At 36.2% G+C, this 21,862-nt stretch overlaps 1 protein-coding gene across 2 annotated transcripts in view; it reads right to left on the bottom strand.

The window, feature by feature from the left end:
• eIF4EHP (eukaryotic translation initiation factor 4E homologous protein) overlaps nucleotides 1-21,862 on the bottom strand; it is a 120,110-nt gene that overhangs the window by 85,609 nt on the left and 12,639 nt on the right. For both annotated transcript variants that reach the window (XM_090413882.1, XM_090413880.1), the window contains exon 2: nucleotides 18,733-18,811. In XM_090413882.1, coding sequence (XP_090270008.1) covers nucleotides 18,733-18,811 — 79 coding nt within the window. The remainder of the gene's footprint in view (nucleotides 1-18,732; nucleotides 18,812-21,862) is intronic.

Below are 21,862 nucleotides of genomic sequence, written 5' to 3' on the forward strand. Positions count from 1 at the left end.
TCAAAAGCAATGGTAGATTCTTGTCCTTTGAACCTTCTATTAGTCTTCTGATGCAGTGAATGTGTTCTAGAGTACCACGTTTTTTGAGGAATCCAGTCTGGTTTGTATGAAGTAATGGAGTTATATATGGTTCAATTGTATTTAATATCATTCTATTGTAGACTTTTAGTGGAGTAGAGAGGAGTGTGATTCCACTGTAGTTTTCAGGTTACTCTTTCTGGAATTGGTATTATTAGGTCCTCTTTCCACTGTTCAGGAACGTTCCCAGAGGAAAGTGCAAAGTTATATATGTGTAGAAGTTGCTCTTTGATATCTGTAGAGCAGTGCTTTAAAGCCTCAACTGTGATGCCATCTGCTTCTGGTGATTTTCCTGCTTTTAGTTGTTCAAGGGCCATTGTGAACTCCTGCATGGTGAAATCGTCGCAGTTGATGCTAAGAGTTTCTGGTACTATGGTTTCCAAGATGAAATCAATGTTTGGGGTTGGCGTGTTTAGAAGAGTTTGGAAGTGTGCCTTCCATTCATCAAGGTCTTCAGTCTTGTTTTCAAACGAGGTTCCATCTTTTTTCTTGATTCTCAATACTCTGGATATTCTTTCTGCTGTGCTCAGGGACTCTGCCATTTTGTAAATTTCTCTTGTTTTGTGCAATTTTTTGACAGTTTTCTAGCTCTTGACAAACATTCTGGATGTAGTATTCTTTATCTTTTGAGAGAACTTCATATACCTCTGTGTTTAATTGCTTTAGTTCATTTTTATATTGAAAGGAATCTTGGGTTTTTACTTTGTGTTTTATTTTATTGCACTTGTCAATCAGTGAGTTTGTTTCTTTGGTTCTACACTTTTTTTGTGTTTGATTGAAAAAATGTTTGGGAGGCTGTTTGATGAATGACGCTAGCTATTGCCTTAAATATGTTGTCTGCATTATCATTTGATACTGCTTGTGGGTGGTTGTACTTTGTGAGTTTCTGGAATTGATTTTCCTTGTTAGAGTCATTTAATTCTTCCCAATTGTATCTGAGGTGTTTTTTCTGTGATTTAGATGCTCTTAGTCGTAGCTTTAATCATGCACTTACAATTCTGTGATCAGAGTTTAATTCTATGCTGTTGTATGCTCTACAGTTTTGGGCTGACCTTATCCATTTGCTATTTATTAAGATATGATCAATTTGAGCCTTAGTTCCATTGGGATGTTGCCAGGTCCATTTTATATCTAATTTATTTGGGAATTTTGATTGAAGAGATATCAAGTTCTGAGAGTTGTAAAAGTCCACAAGAAGATGGCTGTTTCCATTGGTTGAGTGATGGTAGGTATATTGTCCTATGTTTTTTGTCTTTCCAGCTACATCTTTTCTGATTTGTACATTGAAGTCCCCTCCAACTATGTGCATATTGTGTGCAGGTATTTTGACAATGTAGTCGGCTAGATTTTGATAGAAGGTTTCTTTGTCTTTATCCTCTGCTGCTTCTGTAGGTGCATATGCACATGTAATTGTTATTTTTGGTTAGCATTTATTGTAATAGCTATTAAAAACACTTTCTATTGATAGAATATTTTTGTAGACTCTGTTGTTTACCAGGATTCTGACTCCACTGTTTCCAGATTGATCTGCAGATGATTACACAAAGGTCCTTTTATGATTATGGGACCTGATTTCATTGAATGCCAGGTGGGTTTTCCATCAATGCTCCTGTATGCAGATTGCATCCACGTGTTTTGCCTCTGCTCCCCTGCAAAGTTCATAAAATTTTCCACATTATAGGAGGGTGCGAACATTATGTTGAGATGATTATGGGTTTCTTCCAAAAATAGTGTTTAGAGCGCTTCCTTCCTTCATCAGGCTGAAGGCTTCCCTGTGGGCTTTGACCTCCAGCCACCATAGGGGATGGATCGAAGTGTGCTCTGTGGTTTCATTTTGGATTGTTGTTTCCTTTCGTAATCTAAAGTTATCCACATATCGGGTGATTGGCCCTAATATGCTTCACCAGCCACGTTCGTCTAGTCTCCCAGGGGGCACCGCATGGAGGTGTGGCTTGCTTTTCACTCCCCCCCCACTCCATGATGATATATATATATATATATAAAAAAAAGCATATGACAGTCGCAGTCTCTAAAGATATCTGAAGGTGAATGCCAAAGATGTAAAACAGTTTTAAAATAGTGCAAATTTCAGCACTGGTAGAACAAAATTGTTAGGCATTGTTAGAACTACATGCGGCAAATATCAATGTAACTCAGAATGAGTATGGGTTTCTAAATATAGTTTATAGTCCCTAGACAAGATGAGCAGAGACAAAGCCACCAGGTTTTAAATATTTTAATTCTTTGCCATTTTGAAATATTAAGTCCTATAATACTTCTCATAAGGTAAAAGACAAAATCCATTGCATATTACATTCCTTAAAATAATGTAATACAACTATCACAAATGCATTTCTTCAAGGGTTTGTAAAGAAATATTTCCAGACTTCCATGAAGTCAGAAGATTATGAAACACCTTGTCTTGTACAAATTTAACATTGGTGCATCTACTGGAAAAGCATTCCATTCATTCACTACTCTATGAAATAAATTCCATGCAGTTTTTCTCCATAACTATCTGAGATGCCCATGTCCCCCAACTTATGTGTCTCGATCATATTATCTCTTTTCCTTCTATCTGCCAAGTTTTGCAGAACGCATTCCTTCAATCTATTCTCATAACATTCTAGTGTTGAAACAGCCAGTTATTCTTCTTCTTCCTTTCCAGTAATAGGCCTAGTGTCCTCTATTCCTTCTCCCTTAAGGTTGATATCTCTGTACCTCTCTGGGGAGGCTTCCTTCACTCATTCTTTCTGTATGTTGCCTCCATCTCACTCTATAAAGATCAATGTAGTATAAAACAGATATCACCTCAAGTTCCTTTAAGATATCACTATTTCTTTTTAAGTCTAGTCTATTATATCCAGCTGTTTTGAGCATGAAAGTTATTCAAACTCTATAACCTCTCTCTCTCCCCTTATCACACAGATATCTACTGATCTATATTTCCAGTTGTCAGTGTCCTTGGTATTTCATTAGTAATTTTTCAGGATAACTATGTGGCTTTTACAATGTAGTCCCCAAACTTTAACTTACCATTCATTAAAAGATTCAAATCCTTTGTTATGGGCCACTTATTTTTTATTTATTCATATAGTCAAATACAACAAAATAGAGATATTACAAATCAAGTTTTAAATTGGACAACTATTGCACTGCTCCCTCCATAGCCTGATGTGTTCTGCTATTCCCCTGGGAAACGGGAAATTGGACAGGCCTCCACTATATGACAGTTTGCAGAGCATTCAAAATTTGGCTGGATGGCAATTTTCCATTTATGAAGTATATTTACATCTTCCATGGCCAGTCCTAATCCTGTTTAGGGAGGACCATTGTTTGTGTGGCAGATAAAATCCAAGAGATTGATTATATCCAGGTTACTCAACATGAATAGGAATTGGCCACTAATGGGTAGGGATGTGCAATATACAGCCTCTCCCTACCAAGTCAACCCAACCCTCCCGTGGTATGGCCCGTTTCCACAGAAGGGGCTCTGCACGATATCCTTCAAGGCCATGACAAACATACTTAGAGACCCATGACCTCAATTTTGAGGGTACATCAGTTAAAATGGTGGTGCTGCCAGTTAGTGCACAGGCCTGAACCTGTCAGTGATGAGTCAGGAGGTTTCAGTCAGCTGGTACATAATCCCACTGCTACATACTCTACCAGGCCATGCCTAACGAGTAAGTCTGAGTAATGGTATGGGGGGGGCACTGTTGAGGCCATGTCATAGTATGGAGATTTCACTCTGTATGGAAGTTATGTCTGAGAGTCTGTCTCTCTCTCATTGCACATCATCCCTATTATATTTCCAGCCGATCAATTAAACTTATGAAGGCTCCTACAAACAATGACAGCAACACTGTGACAAAAATGAATCTCCCTCATAAACCAATTGTGTCAAAAAAGTCACATCACAACAGATATAACACATAAACCAAGTCAGAATCTCTCCACTAAAAACTCACTTTCACATTATTATATTAACATCTGTGGCATTAACACAAACATAAATGATGTTTACCACCACTTGCAGTCTTCCAGATCAGACATCCTATTCCTGACAGAAACCCAGATTACATCTTCTACTGTCCACATCCAGTGCCCAATACAGTTCATGATTGTTTTTGCCACAAGGGTGGCACCTGTGCCTTTGTTAAATCTGACATAGTCTTCCAGAGAATGGCTAATTTACAATCCCCTGCTTTTGACTTTCTCTGGCTCAACGTTTCCTTGCCCCATTTAGTAACATTTATTTGTTGCATTTAGCAGTTTCCGAAAATTGATAACCATTTTGATTGCTTTATATTCCTTTCCATGAAACTCTACCATCTACGATCCAGCTACTCAAATATTGAGGTCATCTTCCCAGGTGACCTCAATGTCCACAATTCCAACTGACTCCTCTATTTCAATGCCACTAACCAAGATGGACAAGCACAAATCTTTGCCATAGTAACAACCGAATACAAATCGTATACCTATCTACTCGAATTCCCGATAATCCACTTCACTCTCCAAATACTCTGGATCTCTTTTTGATCAGTTCTCTTTCCAGATACACCATACAGGTCACCTCTTCTCTCAGCAACTCGGATCACAATCTTGTATAAGTCTCTGGATCTCGTTTTGATCAGTTCTCTTTCCAGATACACTGTACAGGTCACCTCTCCTCTCAACAACTTGGATCACAATCTTGTACAAGTCTACTCTCAGAGAATGCTCTGCCAACCCAAACCTTGCATCCACTAGTACTACAAAGGAGCCAACTCGGATGACCTCAGGAATTTCTACTTCTCCTTCCCTTGGTCTCACTATCGTTTCCACTCATTTGACCCTATGCGCAATATACATTCATGCTGTGCACGAATTACAGAAATTATTCTCACTGCACGAAGACCTTCATCTCTAATTCAAGGCATAATCCTCATCAGCTTTCCAAGTCCTAGTTCAACTGAAAGTGTACCAAAGCAGTCAAAGAAAAAAGTTTAGCATACTGCAAGTGGCTCGCTTCAAGAACTCGAGCTTCATACTCTGCCTACATCAAAACATGCAAATCAGTCATCAGCAAATCCAAATCCGATTAAATAAAGGACAATCAGCAAAAAACTTGCCTCTTGTCCGAATGGAAACCATGCCTTCTGGTCACTTGCTAAGGCCGTTGGACACAACTTCTCTCCCACACTTCCACCCCTCTCTCATCCTGATGGCACCACTGTTAAATCACCTCCAACCATACTGGAATCCAAGCACCATATGCCTCCTTTAGTTTTTCAACAAAAAGAAATTAGGAAACTACAAAAACTTAGATACTAAAAAGTCTTCTATCCCGATGGCATCTCTCCTGTTGTTCTCAAACATATTGGTTCAGAACAGACATCTGTCCTGCATTGTCTCTACAATCTACTATACGTATCTGGTACTAACCCCAATGCATGGAAGCAATCTCATATCCATCCTATTCCAAAAAAGGATGATAGAAGTCAACCATTAAACTACCAACCAATTGCCATCACCTCTCCTCTCCAAAATAATGGAGAAAGTCATCAACAGCCAACTTCTCCACTACTTAGAAGCCAACCAATTAATCAGCAACCACCAACCAGTATATGGATTCCACCATTCAAGATCAACAGCTGACCTCAAAGCTTACATCATCCACCACTGGATATGTGCCATGGAAAGATTTGGAGAAACTTGTGCTGTTGCCCTTGACATTTCCAAAGCCTTCAAAAGTGTGTGTGCCATCGTGGCCTGCTCAACAAATTGCCATCCTTTGATGAACAACCAGAGAGAAAGCTCTCTTGTTGTTCTCTGAGTCATGGTAGATGGCTCCCTCTCTCTGAGCTTCACCACCAATGCTGGAGTGCCTCAAGGCTCTGTCCTATCATTTGCTTTCTTTCTCCTGTATATAAATGACCTACTCACAATCATCATTAATCCTATCCACAGCTTTGCAGATGACAGTACTCTCCACTCATCTTACTCAACATTCAACAAACCAGGCAGTACTCTTATATCCCAGGCTACAAGATCATCTACAACCAGTGGCCTAAACACTGATCTTCATACTATCCTTTAATAGGAGTGAGGATAACCTTGTCATATTCAATACCACCAAAACAGTCTTGTCTCTTGCAAAAGCAATCTCAGTTCTATCATTACCCATAGTAACACACAAATCACTAGACAAGCAGATCTCTCTGCTTGGACTAACGTTTACCTCCAGCCTCCAGTCTCTCCTCACATAAACACATCACATCGATAGCCTCCTCAGCATCCAGAAACTAGGCATTCTCTTTTGTTCAAAAGGATATTTTACACAAATCCCAAATCTGCCCATGCTTAGAATACTGCTCACATGCTCGGGGTGGCACACCTAAAACTTGCCTTAAATCCTTGATGCCGTCTAGAGGTGAGCAGTGAGGCTCATAGATGATCCCTCTCCTACAGATTCACTTCAACCTCTTGTGCTGAAACACTGTACCTATCTCACAGGCACAGTGTTTCAGCACTTTGTCTATTCTACAGATACTTCCATGGTCACTGATCCAGCGAATTGGCAACCATCATTTCTCCACTTTGTTGCACCTGCTAATATAAGAGCAATAGCTGTCCAGCATACTTTACTATGAAATCGCAAACATACCGAACCTGCTTCTATTCTTTCTCTTTTATTCTCTCCACCTGTCCTCTGGAAAAGCTTTCCTCATAAAGTATTCCCAAACTGCAACATGCATCTCTTCAAAAAACTTGTATCTATCTGCATCCTACACATGGCACTGATGTGCTTATAGGTCTATTACCACTTATGTATGGGGATCAATTAAAAAAAAAAAATCCCTAGTCAGCAGTGGAGAGTAAGATAATATACAATTTTATTTTAGTTGGGTACAAGTTTCATATCCATATCCATGATGGTACATCAACTTCACTTATAATTCTCAGTATTTTCTGGTGATGGGTACTGCAGTATTTTTAGCACCTCATTTATTACATTTCTTTATAGCCTCTGTACATACATAATTGAACCATTTGTTTTTCTTTCTGTTGTTTATGAATTGAAGAATTTCTTTCTGCACAATAGTAATAATATTTTTGAGGTCATTGTCTTCTATGTTTCTCTCAGTATAGGTGAGTTCAAATATTGTACTTCCTGCTTTACGTTTTCTACATACTCTTTATGTTTACAATCTCACATATTTTTATATTATACTCATATTGATTAGTATTTCTATTAACATTTCTCCATCTCACAGAAAGCTTTAGCATGAAAAGTGCTATTACCTGATAATGATCAGTATTTGCATCAGTTCCTCTGTAGGTAGACATTTTTTATGCATGTTTTGTGCCTACTGTTTAGTTACATACTGTTCCATCTGGGAAGAGCCAAGTTTATGGATAATTTTTCTGGGAAAGTATGTACTACTAACTGTAAGTGCTCTGGAGAATGCAAAATTAATAGCTTTAATACCATTGTCATTCATGCATACTATATGGGCCAATTGTTGGCCTATATCTTGTTTCTTTTTCTATTTTAGCTTTGACATCACCAATAACTATTATACAGTGACCAGGAAAATAATCATATATCCTTTCTAGTTCCTCATAAAATTTAACTTTAATATCATCATCCTTATCTTCTGTTGGTGCATAAACATTGATAATTGCAACATCAAATAGATGACCAGATATACAAAGAGTTAACAATCTACTGATGTAAAAGTAGATGGTAGCAGTAGACATTTTTCATTGCCCAGTGAAATACCACCACCTTGCTTATTAGACCTGAAGTGGCTGCAACCATGTTTGGTCACTAGAGCAAGGGTACTGGTTTCTGTTTGGCCCCCTTCTCTGATGAGGTGAAAGATATCCTCAATGACATACCAGTCATGCTGCAGGTGGCCCAGCTATCCCCCATTCGAGGGAGTCAGCAGTACTGATCAACAGCTGATATTCTAGCTTTCACCATCTACCTCTATACCAAAGCCATTGAAAACTTGGGAGAAACTTATGTGGCTGCCCATTTCATCAACCTTTGAACATTTCAAAGGTTGATGATTTGATGATGATATATCAAGTTTGCAGGGGGCCCTACATAGTAGCTAACTGCCATGTTGTTGTCTGCCTTAGACATTCTTCAACTGAATTGCCAACTTTCTCACTGGTCACTCACTACGTGTCATGGTGGACAATTTCCTCTCCTCAAATTTCCCCACAAATGCAGGAGTACCCCTGAGTTCCATTCCCTCACCCACTCTGTTCCTCTTGTATATAAATTGACCTGCTCTCACAGACTTCCAATCCTTTACTGATGACAGTACACTCTATTCCTCCTTTTCATTTGACAAACTTTGTAGTGCTCAAGTATTAGAATCCTCAAGATCCACCATGACCAGTGGCCTGAACTCCGATCTCCTATTATATACTAATGGGGCAAAGACAACCATGTAGACTTTAATGCCACCAAAACTTGTCATCAGTCCTGTCTGATCTCTTGCAAGAAAGAGTGCACAGCCCTCCCCCTTATCTTGAACAATACCCAGATATCTAAACACAAATCAGATTTCCTTTTTTGGAATTAACTTTCCTGGCACAAACACATTTCAATTATAGCTTCTGCAGCTGCCAAAAAACTTAGTGGAATTTTTTGCATGAGACACCACTTCATACCTTCACAGCTACTAACTCTACAAATTCCAAATCCACCCAACCATGGAATATGACTCCCATATTTGGGGTGGCATACCAAACTCCTCTCTAAGATTGCTCAATTCTACCCAGAAGAGGGCAATCTGGTTAATTAATGATTCCTCTCTCACAAATTCACTTCAATCCCTCTCTCACAGATGTTCAGTTTCTACCTTGTGCCTCTTCTACAGATAGTTTCATGGACCACTGTCCATAAACCTATCTCGCTGAATGGACACTATTATACTTCCGCTCTCCTCCAAAATCATAACACAAGCCACTGCTAACAACATTCTTTTACAGTCTGTCTCGAAACTCACCAAACCAACTTCACTACCTGCTCTTTCATTACATCTACTTCTGTTCTTTGGAACAGCCTCCAGATTCCTTCTTTCTTTTTATCCTCTTGCCCAAACCCAAACATAGCACTAATCTGCTACCAGTCATGTGACCTTTTGCACATAGTTCAGATTTATATATATATATATATATCTGTTACGGTTGACCAATTTTTTGGTCATCATCTACAGTATACGATGATGATTTCAAACACACCATTTTTGTGAAAACTATCCACTTTAACAAATTATTTCACTATATACTATACTATACGGAGAGCTTAACAACAGCGGAGAACAATTACTCCACTTCTGTAAAGCAAATGATCTAATGATTACAAACACATTGTTCTATCAACGCCCTAATAATAAATATACATGGACATCCCCAGATGGTAATATAAAGAACTGCATATACTATATCGTCATAAACAAACAATGGAAAAGGTCAGTAAATAATGTACAAACATTAAGAAGTTTTGATTTTGACACTGACCACGAAATATTAACTGCCAAAGTGAAGACAAAATTCAACAGAAAAAAACAATACCAGAAAAGAAGAAAACATCAACCTATCAAAACTAAAAGATAGCTCAAGCAGAAGCCGATTTTTAGAACAGATGTGCTTGAAATTAAAACCCTCCATCTTCCAGAACAGCGGAAAATACATTGGAAGAAGGAAAAGAAACAGTGTTATCAATTGCAAAAGATACTCTAGGTTCCAAACCCAAAATAAACAAACAGTGGATAACCCAAGAAATCATAGCTACCATAGAAGAGAATAGAGAAAAATACAGAGCACTAAAAAATAAAGTTGATAACCTATGCAAAAAAGCCAAAGAAAAATGGTTAGAAGAAAAAGCTAAGAAATGCCAAGAAGCATACCAACAAAACAACCTAAAAGTTTTCCATGATACTGTAAGAGAAATTACAAAGGAATTCTCAGCAAAAGCAGTAACAATGATAAACAACAAGATGACTGAAACTGGGAATATTGAATATATAAGAAAAATCTGGTCAAACCATTTTAAGACTATCTTCCATCAAGGAAACAAAACTACAATGCCAACAATAGAAGAAAATAATGATCACCCAAAAATTTTACAAGAAGAAGTTAGATACGCAATAAAACAGATGAAAAACAAAGCACCAGGCATTAATACTATCCCTACTGAACTGTGGTCATATGGAGGCAGCATATCAATAGAATATTTAACAACCCTATTCAATAAAATACTACAAACAGGAGAGATCCCAGGTGACTGGAGAACTGGAAAGATCATCCCAATATACAAGAAAGGAGACAAAAGAGACTGCAGAAATTACAGACCAATCAATTTACTCCCTCACACCTATAAAATATTCATAAGAATTATACAAAATAGATTAAAAAAACACCTATGAAGAAATGATAGGCATAGAACAAGCTGGTTTCCGAGGAAACTATTCAACAATAGACCAAATTTTCACATTGCACCAACTAACAGAGCTCAGCTGGGAAGACCATAAAGAACTATGTTGTTGTTTTGTGGACTTTAAACAAGCTTTCGATAACATCAACAGAGAAATCCTTCTTAAAATTCTACTAGAAAAAGCAATAGACAAATATATAATACAGTTTCTGATAAAATATTACTCTAAGACAAATGCAATAATTAAAAAGGACACACTCACAACAGAACCCATAGCGACCCAAAAAGGAGTAATGCAAGGATGCCCATTATCCCCATGCCTATTCAACATATATCTAGAAGTTGTTGTAAAGGCAATAGACAATGAGCCTGGAATCAATGTCAATGGTTTAAACATAAATAATATCAAATATGCAATGATCTCGTCCTTCTAGCAAGAACCCCAAAAGAACTACAAAAGTTGACCAACCAGCTAAACGAAACCTGTAAAACATATGACACATGACAATAAATATACAAAAGAGAAAAGCGATGAAAATAGGGAGGAACAGAACTACCATCTCAGCCACCCTAAACGGAGAACAAATAGAACAAGTAGACAACTTCATATACCTTGGATCAAAACTAACAGAAGCAATAGATGAACTCAGAACAATCAAACACAGAATAGCAATAGGACCACCATGGGAAAATTACAGAAAATCTGGAAAACAAACAAGATATCTAAGCAAGCCAAAATCAAATTATATGAAGCAATAATTATACCAACAGTCATCTATGGAGCAGAAGCATGGACAGTTAAAAAAAAGAGAGTAGAAAAAACTGCTGGCATTTGAAATGAAATGCTTAAGAAAAATAAATAGAACAAGTTGGATAAAAAAGAAAACAAACATCGCAATCAGAAAACTAAAACTATTGTATAAAAAGACAATAATAGAAAAAATTAGAAAACAACAACTGAGATGGTTTGGACACACTGTACGCATGGATGCAGACAGACTTCCTAACATCCTAATCAATACTTTTCCAACTGAAAAAAGAAGACCTGGAAGACCAAGAATTACCTGGCTGAAATTAATAAAGAACATCTCGGGATGCAGAACATATAAGGAACTTTTTCGAACAGCAAGGAATAGAAAAGACTGGAAGATCCTGCTCAAGAGAAGACTCAACCAGTCTTAGACGGAAGAGAAGAAGATACTATACTGAATGCATTATTTGTTCTCGTGTTTATAAGGTAATGTGAAACACCTTTCCATTTCTTCAATTTTAAATACAAGTAACTCATCATCAGTTTCCTGATGTGTATCCCCAAGGGGTGTTCAGATTACCATCACAGCACTACATGATTAAGATTACATTATTATTAATCTCCTATCAATAATTTTCCTCCAAATCAATCTATTACTTGTGAGCACTCCAATATTGCCATATCTAATATTTCGTGCTTCTAAGGCACTTTGGCCAAATCAATCCACCTAGATCTTCGTCCTTCCTCTGGGTCTCTTTCCTGCCATCTTGGCATAAAACACCTGTTTTGCTAACTTTTCTTCACCCATTCTATTTAAGAATCTATACTACCTTAGATTAGCTATACTGACACATTCTTGAATGCTAATAATGTCATGTTCCTTTCTAATATCTTCATTTTTAATATGATTCTGCCACTGATGCCATCGGTTGACTCCACTAATTTTTCTCAGATCAAAGACTAGAGACCTCATATCTGTGGTTTCTAGTCTTTGATGAAGTGCTTTATTTCTAACCCAGCTGTCAGATCCATAACTTAAAGGATTAAACACTGTTTTGTATACTGCTGTTTTGGTTAATTTCTCTCTTATTCTATATAAATTTATTCAGCTGGCTACCCAACATACCCGCTTTGCTTATTCTGTTGTCTATTTCCAGATATAACCTGCCATCTTCACTAAAAACTGTGCCCAAATAGCTGAAATATTTTACTTGTTCTATAGGATCACCATTCAGAATGCATTTGAAGTTTTCTATGCTCTTGCCTATTTTCATAGTTTTGGTCTTTTTATTGCTGATTTTCACGTCAAATTTGTTACAGCTGTTATTCAATTTAGCCAGTGAATCCTGGAGACTTGCACTAGATGTGTTTGGGAGTACAACATCATCTGCATAAAGCAAAGAGCTAAGTCTAACATCTCCAATTCTAATATCAGGCTTAATGCCACTTTCTTTCATGATGTGATCCATATAGATCAGTGTTTCTCAACATGGGACGTACGCCCCACAGGGGGGCAATTAGAAAATGATGTTGCATTCGTCACCTCATCACTGATATACTCAAAACACTCACCATTGTCGGCGAGGGGAAGGGGGGCATCAAAATCTTTGAGGTGGGGCATGATCCAAAAAACGTTGGGAAATACTGATATAGATGATGACTAAGAGCAGAGATAATGTGCATCCTTGTCTTACTCCTGATTTTAAATCAAACCATCTTTCTGTATTTCCTTCAATTCTAACTGCTGACTGACAACTTAAATACAGACTATGTATTGCTCTGTTCCATCCACACCATATAATTGTAGTGCTTTGAAAAGCTTTTCTCTGGGTAAAGTACAGATCCTTGTCATATTCCTATGATTTCTCAACTTAAAGTGAAAATCTGATGTTGACAACCTCTATATAAGTAATTCAAAACCTTATAAACATAACACAACTTAACCAATATGCAAAGACAAGATGGCCAGTAGAAAACCCATATGGAATTAAAGGATGGCATTTTTTGATAATTTATTCCACTAGAAAAAGAGAAAATGGAAGAATGTTTAGTAGAACATGTCACACTTTATAAAAGAGTAAGGAAAAGAAATTCACTACTGCGATTTTGTGAAGTAGCATTTAAGTGTTTGCAAAAAATTTTATACAAAATACCTTTTGATTTTTTTTTGTTTTGTTTTAGTACAATGTATCTTTTTATACATATGTTAATTCAGTACTCAATGTCCTGATTTCAAGGTACATACTTCCAAAGATGTACAGAACTGTATGACAACCCAGCAAAGTGTCATGACTGGTTTTCCATCAATCTCCTACTTGTCACATCTCCAATATGGAAAGCTATGCACTTCAATCTTCAAAGGCACTTACTGCATCAATCCACCTTGATCTTTTTTGGGGTCTTACCCTCTCCAGCCATTTTTGCTTTAAACACCTCTTTTGCTAAATATTTTTCATTCTCTAAATGATCAAACCACCTTATATAAACTCTGTAAATATCAGTTTGTAAAAATAATCATAATTAAAATTCTGAATATTTTTACGTATTGTTTATGTTAGTATGTTTATTAGTTTTGTTTTCATAACACGCATTGTTGGCACTTGCGATGTGCCCGTTATGGAAATTGTTTTGTTAAAAGTGATATGTAAAGCAGTTAAAAATTTAATGTACTTACCGGATTTGAATAGTTGTATTACTTTAAACAAATTTATTATGGTTTCAAATATTAAGTTTTGTGTTTTATGAGGACATTCTCTTGTCGCTAACGGAGACAACGTGTCAACCATTATACAGTACTTAGTTTCTCGCTTGCCAAGGAGTGTGCATGCTCGCCGAGAAGTTTGATGAGTGATTGACAGCTGACAAGAAAGCATTCGGTATCTGAGTAACGGCTGTAAACAAGAGAGCGTTCGGAAGGAATTTAGAACACAGGCCGGCAGATATTTAGGTTCGGAGGATATGTGACAGTTGGAGGAAAATTAATAGTATATTCGGAAAAAGGAATCATGGAACTATTAAGTTTTAATGTGGAATAAGTATGTGGATAAATAAAAGAAAATATTGCTATATGCGTTTTAAACAGAATATTGGAGGAAATACTAATTGAAAGATTTATAGTAGATTCCGAAAAGGGAATCGTAGAACTGTAAGTTTCTTTAATTGGAAGAGTTAAGACTGTCAATAAGCATTTAGTGAATAAAAGAAGAATTTGCTATTTACGTTCTAAAGGAATATTCGAGAAAACTCTGATTAGGAAGTTTCATCTGTATTAAGGACGCCGGATCTGACTATTATTTCTACTAAAGAAAAGAGACAGAATTAAGTTCGGATGAATTAATGTGTGCTACGTAAGTGATGAGAAAGGATCCTGTAAAAATGAAGAATAGAGTCATATATCTTCGGAAAAGGGCCTTGACAGAGAAAGAAACTGGCTATGAACATTTTTGTGATTGTGCAAACAAAGTGTTTAGTCTAGTCTTAAGTGTAAGTTTCTTTTTAAAAGGCCTTGGATCCAATTAATTGTAGTTAGTTATGTAAAGTTGTTTGAAGTGTATATATATATATTGTTTTTGTTTTATTAAATGTGTTTATTTTGTATTTTGGTCTTGAGTCAGTGATTATTTGGATTCTGAAAGAAAGAGTTAAGATCATTGCACCAATTGGAGTGAACCCTTGTGCACATAATAACATATAGGTACACTCGGAATAAAAAAAATAATTGTTAGAAACAGAGATCATCTCTATGGTAGGATTAATAATATTATGATAATATCTATGAATACTCTATCTATATAAAAATCCACCAATTATTAACAAGTTCTTAAATGCTAATTTCTTCATTTTCAATAGGGTTCTTCACTGATGTCATCCATTCACTCGCTTTATTTTTATTACTATGATTCAGGTCTATATGGAGTAGGAAGACTCATTGTGGGAGGCCCATATAAATTCTCCTCTTGCCTTATTTGCCTCAAAATATTCATCTGCCTTCATAATCAGATGTTATTTTAACCCAACTCTTTCAGATATATTATAATTTTCTGCTATATATCCTGAAGAAGAGCACCAGATATTGTAGAGTTCAATACAATATTTTATTAATAGTTGCCTATAAACAATTTTCTTTGATGATTAATTATCTGTCAGAGATTTGACCAGTTCATGTATTTCCATGTTCTAAGGCCCTCTTAACTGCATTAACCGACTATATCTTACTCTTCCTCTGGATCATGTGCTTACAATTTTTATTATTATACAGGCACCTCCATGGAGTCTGAAGACTCATCACAGGAGACCCAATCTATCCACACCATCTATTTTTTTTTAAAAGTGATTATACTGTTTAAGACTGGCTATGCTAAAAATTACTGAATATTCATAATGTCAAGTTTTTATCTTTTTTTGATATCTTAATTTCATATTATGGTTCTACAGCTGATGTCTATCCATTACTTTAGTTTTCTTTAGAACTATCTGTGGTGAAATTGCTGAGACTATGCCTACAGTCTCAGCAATTTCAAGCACTTTGACTCGCCGGTCATCCAATACCATATCGAATTTGATCAATGATTACTGGTGTTGTTACACTTCTTGGACGTCCTTCACGTGGATCATCTTCAAGGCTGGTACAGCCACGTTTAAACTCAGCAAACCATTTCTTAATTGTCAAAAATGAAGGAGAAGTGTGCCCATAAACTTTTATGAATTTCAAATGAATTTCTTTTAGCGTTAAACCTTCTTTTACAAAGAATTTTATAACCACACAATACTCAATTTTATTCGTTTCAAGGGATACAGACAACACTTTTGCTTCAGACAGCTGTATAAAACAAACTAATTGATAGAATGACTTGCAATTTCAAATGGATGCTTATGACAGATGTACCAACTTAGAAAAAAAAATCTTGCCAACAGTGTTGCCATCTATGGTCGAGGCCGAGAACTTTTCAGAACACCCTCATATAGTTTACTCAATTCTATATTCTAAGAATTAGGTATTCTAGAAAGCCTGCTCTTCAGACCAAAACACAGAACTTTTCCAGGCTTCAAATAAGCAGGGTAATGGTCTCACACCAGATTCAAAAACTGTGTACAACCTACAGACTTTTCACAAATACAGTATCTGACACAATGGATTAGCAGGCAATTTATGAACATGATAACTGCTTTTGCTCTAAAACTGATATAATAAAAAATATTTTTAGTGCAATTAATGTAGTTTCCTGAAAAAATGGTAAGCGATACTTAAAAGAAATAACCTATTTGTAATTAGGTTATTTCTTTTAACCTAATTACAAATAGTTATTTCATTTTTAAAAGTCACTTTTATATAAATATTTAAAAACAATTGCAAAAGGACTATCATGATACAGATTTTGGTTGTTTAGATTACACCAATGCAGCTAAGGATATAAGGTGCACATTATGTCTGTAAATTGGGTCATGTTCTGAGACAGTTTGCATGTTGATTCTCGTAGACAGGCTTATACATTGGTTATGCATTACTAAATCACTTAAGGAATTGAACAACGTAGCTACGAATATAAATTAAATTACACTTTAATAAATATTTCTGATATTTCGGCAACGTCACGTTGCCATCTTCAAAAGGAACTTACAAAAAAAGGCATGTGCACACAGGCAATACAACACAGTAACTGAGAATGAAGAGATGAAGCTATTGTTCTCCTAAAAGTCCTGATGGTGCCCTCTAGCTAGCTAAGTAGGTGTTCTTGGCCGTTGGGCTGAAGGACTGCTGATGTATGCCTCCCAAATTTGGGGCAATCGCATACAACCAAATTTGTTGAGGTTTGGGGAGTTTTTTTAGGGCTGAGGCTGATTCCATAAATAGTCTTTCGAATTTGCATTTGCTACGGTGTATTACTGTAGCTTTCTTCCACCGTATTCTGTGGCATGTATCCAGGGCATGGTCTGCAAGACCAGAATGGCAGTACTTGTGAAACCGGATGTAGTCCTTGTGTTCAGAAATTCTGATATTCGCTGTCCTGCCTGTTTGGCCAAAGTATGACAGTTCACAACTGCAAGGGACCTGGTATACACCAGGTAAGTCTAGGGGAAGCGGTTTGTCTTTAGTGGAGCGGATAAGGGATGCCAATTTTCTGTAAGGCCTGTAACAGGAGGTCAGGTCATGTTTTTTTAAGATTTTGGTAATTTTTTCCGAGGTGCCTCGGATGTAGGAAATGGTGATGGATTTAGAGTAATCCTTGTTGTGGAGGGGGGGGGGAGGGGCTGTGCTCTCCAAACCTCAACAAATTTGGTTGTATGCAACTGCCCCAAATTTGGGAGGCTTACATCAGCAGACCTTCAGCCCAAAGGCCAAGAACACCTACTTAGCCTGCCAGAGGGCACCATCGGGACTTTTAGGAGAACAATAGCTTCATCTCTTCATTCTCAGTTACTGTGTTGTATTGCCTACGTGCACGTGCCTTTTTTGTAAGTTCCTTTTGAAGATGGCAACGTGACGTTGCCGAAATATCGGAAATATTTGTTAAAGTGTAATTTAATTTATATTCATAGCTACGTTGTTCAATTCCTTAAGTGATTTAGTAATAGTCTGCATGTTATGCAAGACATTAAATTCTAGATTTAAAAAATCGATTTTAGCTGATAAGCCGTTATCAATATTCTTCTCATACTGTGACAGGAATCAAATTCCACCAGGGGTTTTCTAATCAAAGGGTTGTGCATTTAGTTTGGGTCCATTTGAGCTGCAAGACAGATCATAATCTGAATTATTTAGAGAAAATGGCTGTTATAGCACTTTTGGTGCTATGAATTTCAATGAATGATTGTTTTAAATATAAACTAGGTTTCATATTTAGATGATATCTTATTTTGATTTTTACATAAAATAGCTGAGAACATTTCAGAGGTCTGGATGTCAGTTTGGGGTGTTCGTTTCTTACATTTATTTTGGTCTTATATTTTTATCTGACTACTACTGTGAAGGCTTTACTACTTTCAACTTAGCATTTTTAAAAGTCACTTTTATATAAATATTTAAAAACAATTGCAAAAGGACTATCATGATACAGATTTTGGTTGTTTAGATTACACCAATGCAGGGTTGGAGAGTGGTGAACGAATAGAATGTGCCTGACTCAGTTGGGAGTTCTTCATCTGTAAATGAATTCAAGAAGAGATATGATAGATATTGTTTTGATAGCTTGGGTCTCCCGCTATGAGTCTCCTGACTCCATGGAGATATCCGTAATAATAATAATTATTTTCTGAGGAAGTCTTAAAAGACAATGGACTTCTTGCTAACCTGAATACATCAGTGGCCTGCAAATCACAGGTTACAAAATGAAAAAATATCCACAACTACAACAAACCATTAAAAAAAAATTATAAACAAAAATTTATTATTATATAATATTAAATAAAAACATTTTGAGAAAGATATGTAATAATAACACATATCAAAAAAGAAAAATACCTTATCTGTTTGCTCTAACTTGTTTGCTTGTTTTAATTCAGTATCTTCTTCCTCTTCTCCACTATCATCATTCTTCAGGCTATGAAATGTTAAAAATATATTGCTACATCATGATATATTCTTTATCATTTTCTCTCTCTCTCTCTTTGCTTATACATACAGAAATATTTCCCTTCATATTAATGAATAAGTTAAATAATTGTAACATCTGATATTTGTCTAAAAAAAAAATGTCCTGCCGACAATTATGGTTCCTAGACTTGGGCATTAACCACTACAGACAAAAGAGTTCCAACTTTGCCAAAGAGCAATGGAGAGGAGTTTACTTGGAGTATTTAGATTAGACAGAATAAGGACTTAAGAGACCTAACAAAAATAAAATATGTCATTTGGAGAGCTAGGAAATCAAAATGGGATTGGCAGGTCACTTGGCAAGATATCAAGATAACACAGTCCAACACAATTTTTGCTGACTTTTATATGAGACTTGTTTTTTATTAATTTGGATGCGCTGATTTCAAATATCAAACCCATTTTTCTCTATCACATCAGGTTTTTCCTCTATGGCATTTTCTTTTTGCTAATTTGTAAGTTTTTGATAGTTTTAAGGAGGCAGTACTATTTAGAGGATAAAAAAAATCGATTTTTTAATATTATTTTCTGAAAGTATGTACATTTAAAAATCTGTTCCTAACTTTTTATCAAGAAATTCGAAAAATTCCCGAAGATATAGTCTATTATTCAAAGCGGTGTGCAGATCAGAATCGGAGCGCTCACCGCTCTCGCTTGTTAGTAAACGAATAAATGCGTAAGAACCTGCAACAGCACGTACTGATGCTTTGAATGCGAGAGAGGCCGATAATTAGATACATAACTACTTAACAATATTCATTAAAAATTACAAGAATATTTATAAAAAAAAATAATTTTACTTACACATGAGTTTCAGGGAATAAATTTTTGTTTGTAGCAATTTCTGCTGTATGTTCTGTTTTGGCGATCCCTTTGAATATTCCAACAGTAGTCAGCCATCATGTGAGAATCTCATCTTCCTTGGTACCGATCTTCCATAGTTTTTAAGTCTTGATGAAATCTTTCATCTTGTTCATCGCTTACAGCACCTAAATTCTCGGGAACTCTATCAAGATGATATAGGAAATGAAGCTTTATGCTCATGTTGAAACCTAGGCGCTGGAAATTTTCAAGCATTGTTTCCACTAGATCTTTGTAATTGCACGCTTTTTTGTTTCTAAGAAAATTATTCGCAACCATCGTAAATGAAGTCCAGGCCTCTTTCTCAATTTCGTTCATAGAGTTGATGAAATTTGGGTCTCTCATTCAAGTTCTAATTTGCAGTCCATCAAATACACTGGCTTTAATTTTTTCATAACTAAGTCGTGGAAATTTTTCACATATGTATTGGAAACAGTCACCTTGTAAATCTAAAGCTTTAACATACTGCTTCATAAGACCTAGTCTGATGTGTAGAGGTGGAAAAATGATTTTTTCTCTGTCAATTAAAGGTTGATTTATAACATTCTGTTCTCCAACATTTAAGGATATTCTAAGAGGCCAATGTTTCTGACTCCGGCGTTGGTTTCTAGCTTGACTATCCCAGAAGCATAGAAAACACGGAAACTTTGTATATCCTCTTTGAAAGCCAAGTAAAAAGTTCACCATTTTAAGATCCACACAGGTGATCCAGTTATAGTCTGTATATTTTAATAACTTCAGAACCTTTTTAATGTCCTCATATGTTTCCTTTAAGTGGACTGAACAGCCAATAGGAATTGAGCCATATACATTCCCATTGTGTAGTAAGACACACTTGAGACTTCTGCTTGAACTGTCGATAAATAAACGCCACTCATTTGGACGATATTGTACAACACTCATTTCAGTTAGTAAACCTGACACATTGTTACAGTAAACAAACCCACACTCGTGTTTAAAATATTGTACAAGATTACTTTCCCTGCTACGATAAAAAGTTATCTTCGTATCTGGCTCCAGTAAGTTTTTTTCATTTAATCTTGAAGCTAACAATTCCGATGATTTCTTTGATAGGCCCAAATCTCTTACTAAGTCATTCAATTCCGCTTGAGTAAAACACGTTGCGGTCCAGATCTAGAAATTAAATTTTCATTGTCTAAATCAACATCCGGGTCTTGCTCCTCAAGAACATCTGGCATATCCCGATCATGCTCGCTCTCAAGTAAAGGAAGTCCTTTATAAATTGGCATGGCTATTTCATTGGAATGAGCAACTGGTCAAATTGCTGAATCGAGATTTGGATACACAATTTTTTTCTTATTCTTATTATAACCAGAAGTCTGAACTAAACAAAAATAGCAATCATCTACGTGATTTTTCGGTTCACGCCAAATCATTGGAATGCCAAAAGCTAATTTTTGGCGTTTTCCCCTCCACTGTCGTAAATTTTCTACACATGACTTACACACTTTATTTGGAGCCCATGACTTGTCCTGATCTGCAAATTTTACGTCAAAGTATGCAAAGTACACTTTCTTAACGAAATCAGTGATATTTGTTCTTTGACTAGGAACAGTAAAGCTGCCACAAATATAGCAGAAGGAATCTACACTATTGACACAATTTCGAGTAGTAGACACGATGAATTTTCTTCACTGCCAACTAACATGCAATTAACAAGACAAAAAAAAACCAGAGACTTTATTGAAACATTATAAGCACTTATCATACTTTCACGATCGATTAACGATTGACTGATTTCGATCGTTCTTTGTCCGCTATGACGCATATAGCATTCATTTGTTTTAGGCAGTTGTCATCGCCTACTTTTCATCACCTAAATGTATTAGGTTGGTTATTGGCCTCTCTCGCATTCAAAGCGCCAGTATGTGCTGTTGCAGGTTCTTACGCATTTATTCGTTTACTAACAAGCGAGAGCGGTGAGCGCTCTGATTCTGATCTGCGCACCGCTTTGAATTTTTCGAATTTCTTGATAAAAAGTTAGGAACAGATTTTTAAAAGTACATACTTTCAGAAAATAATATTAAAAAATCAATTTTTTGATCCTCTAAATAGTACTGCCTCCTTAAAACTATCAAAAACTTACAAATTAGCAAAAAGAAAATGCCATAGAGGA

The sequence above is a fragment of the Typopeltis vanoorti genome, chromosome 24 (assembly GCF_054136105.1).
Source record: "Typopeltis vanoorti isolate ZY-2024b chromosome 24, IOZ_Tvanoo_1.0, whole genome shotgun sequence".
NCBI classification, from domain to species: domain Eukaryota; kingdom Metazoa; phylum Arthropoda; class Arachnida; order Uropygi; family Thelyphonidae; genus Typopeltis; species Typopeltis vanoorti.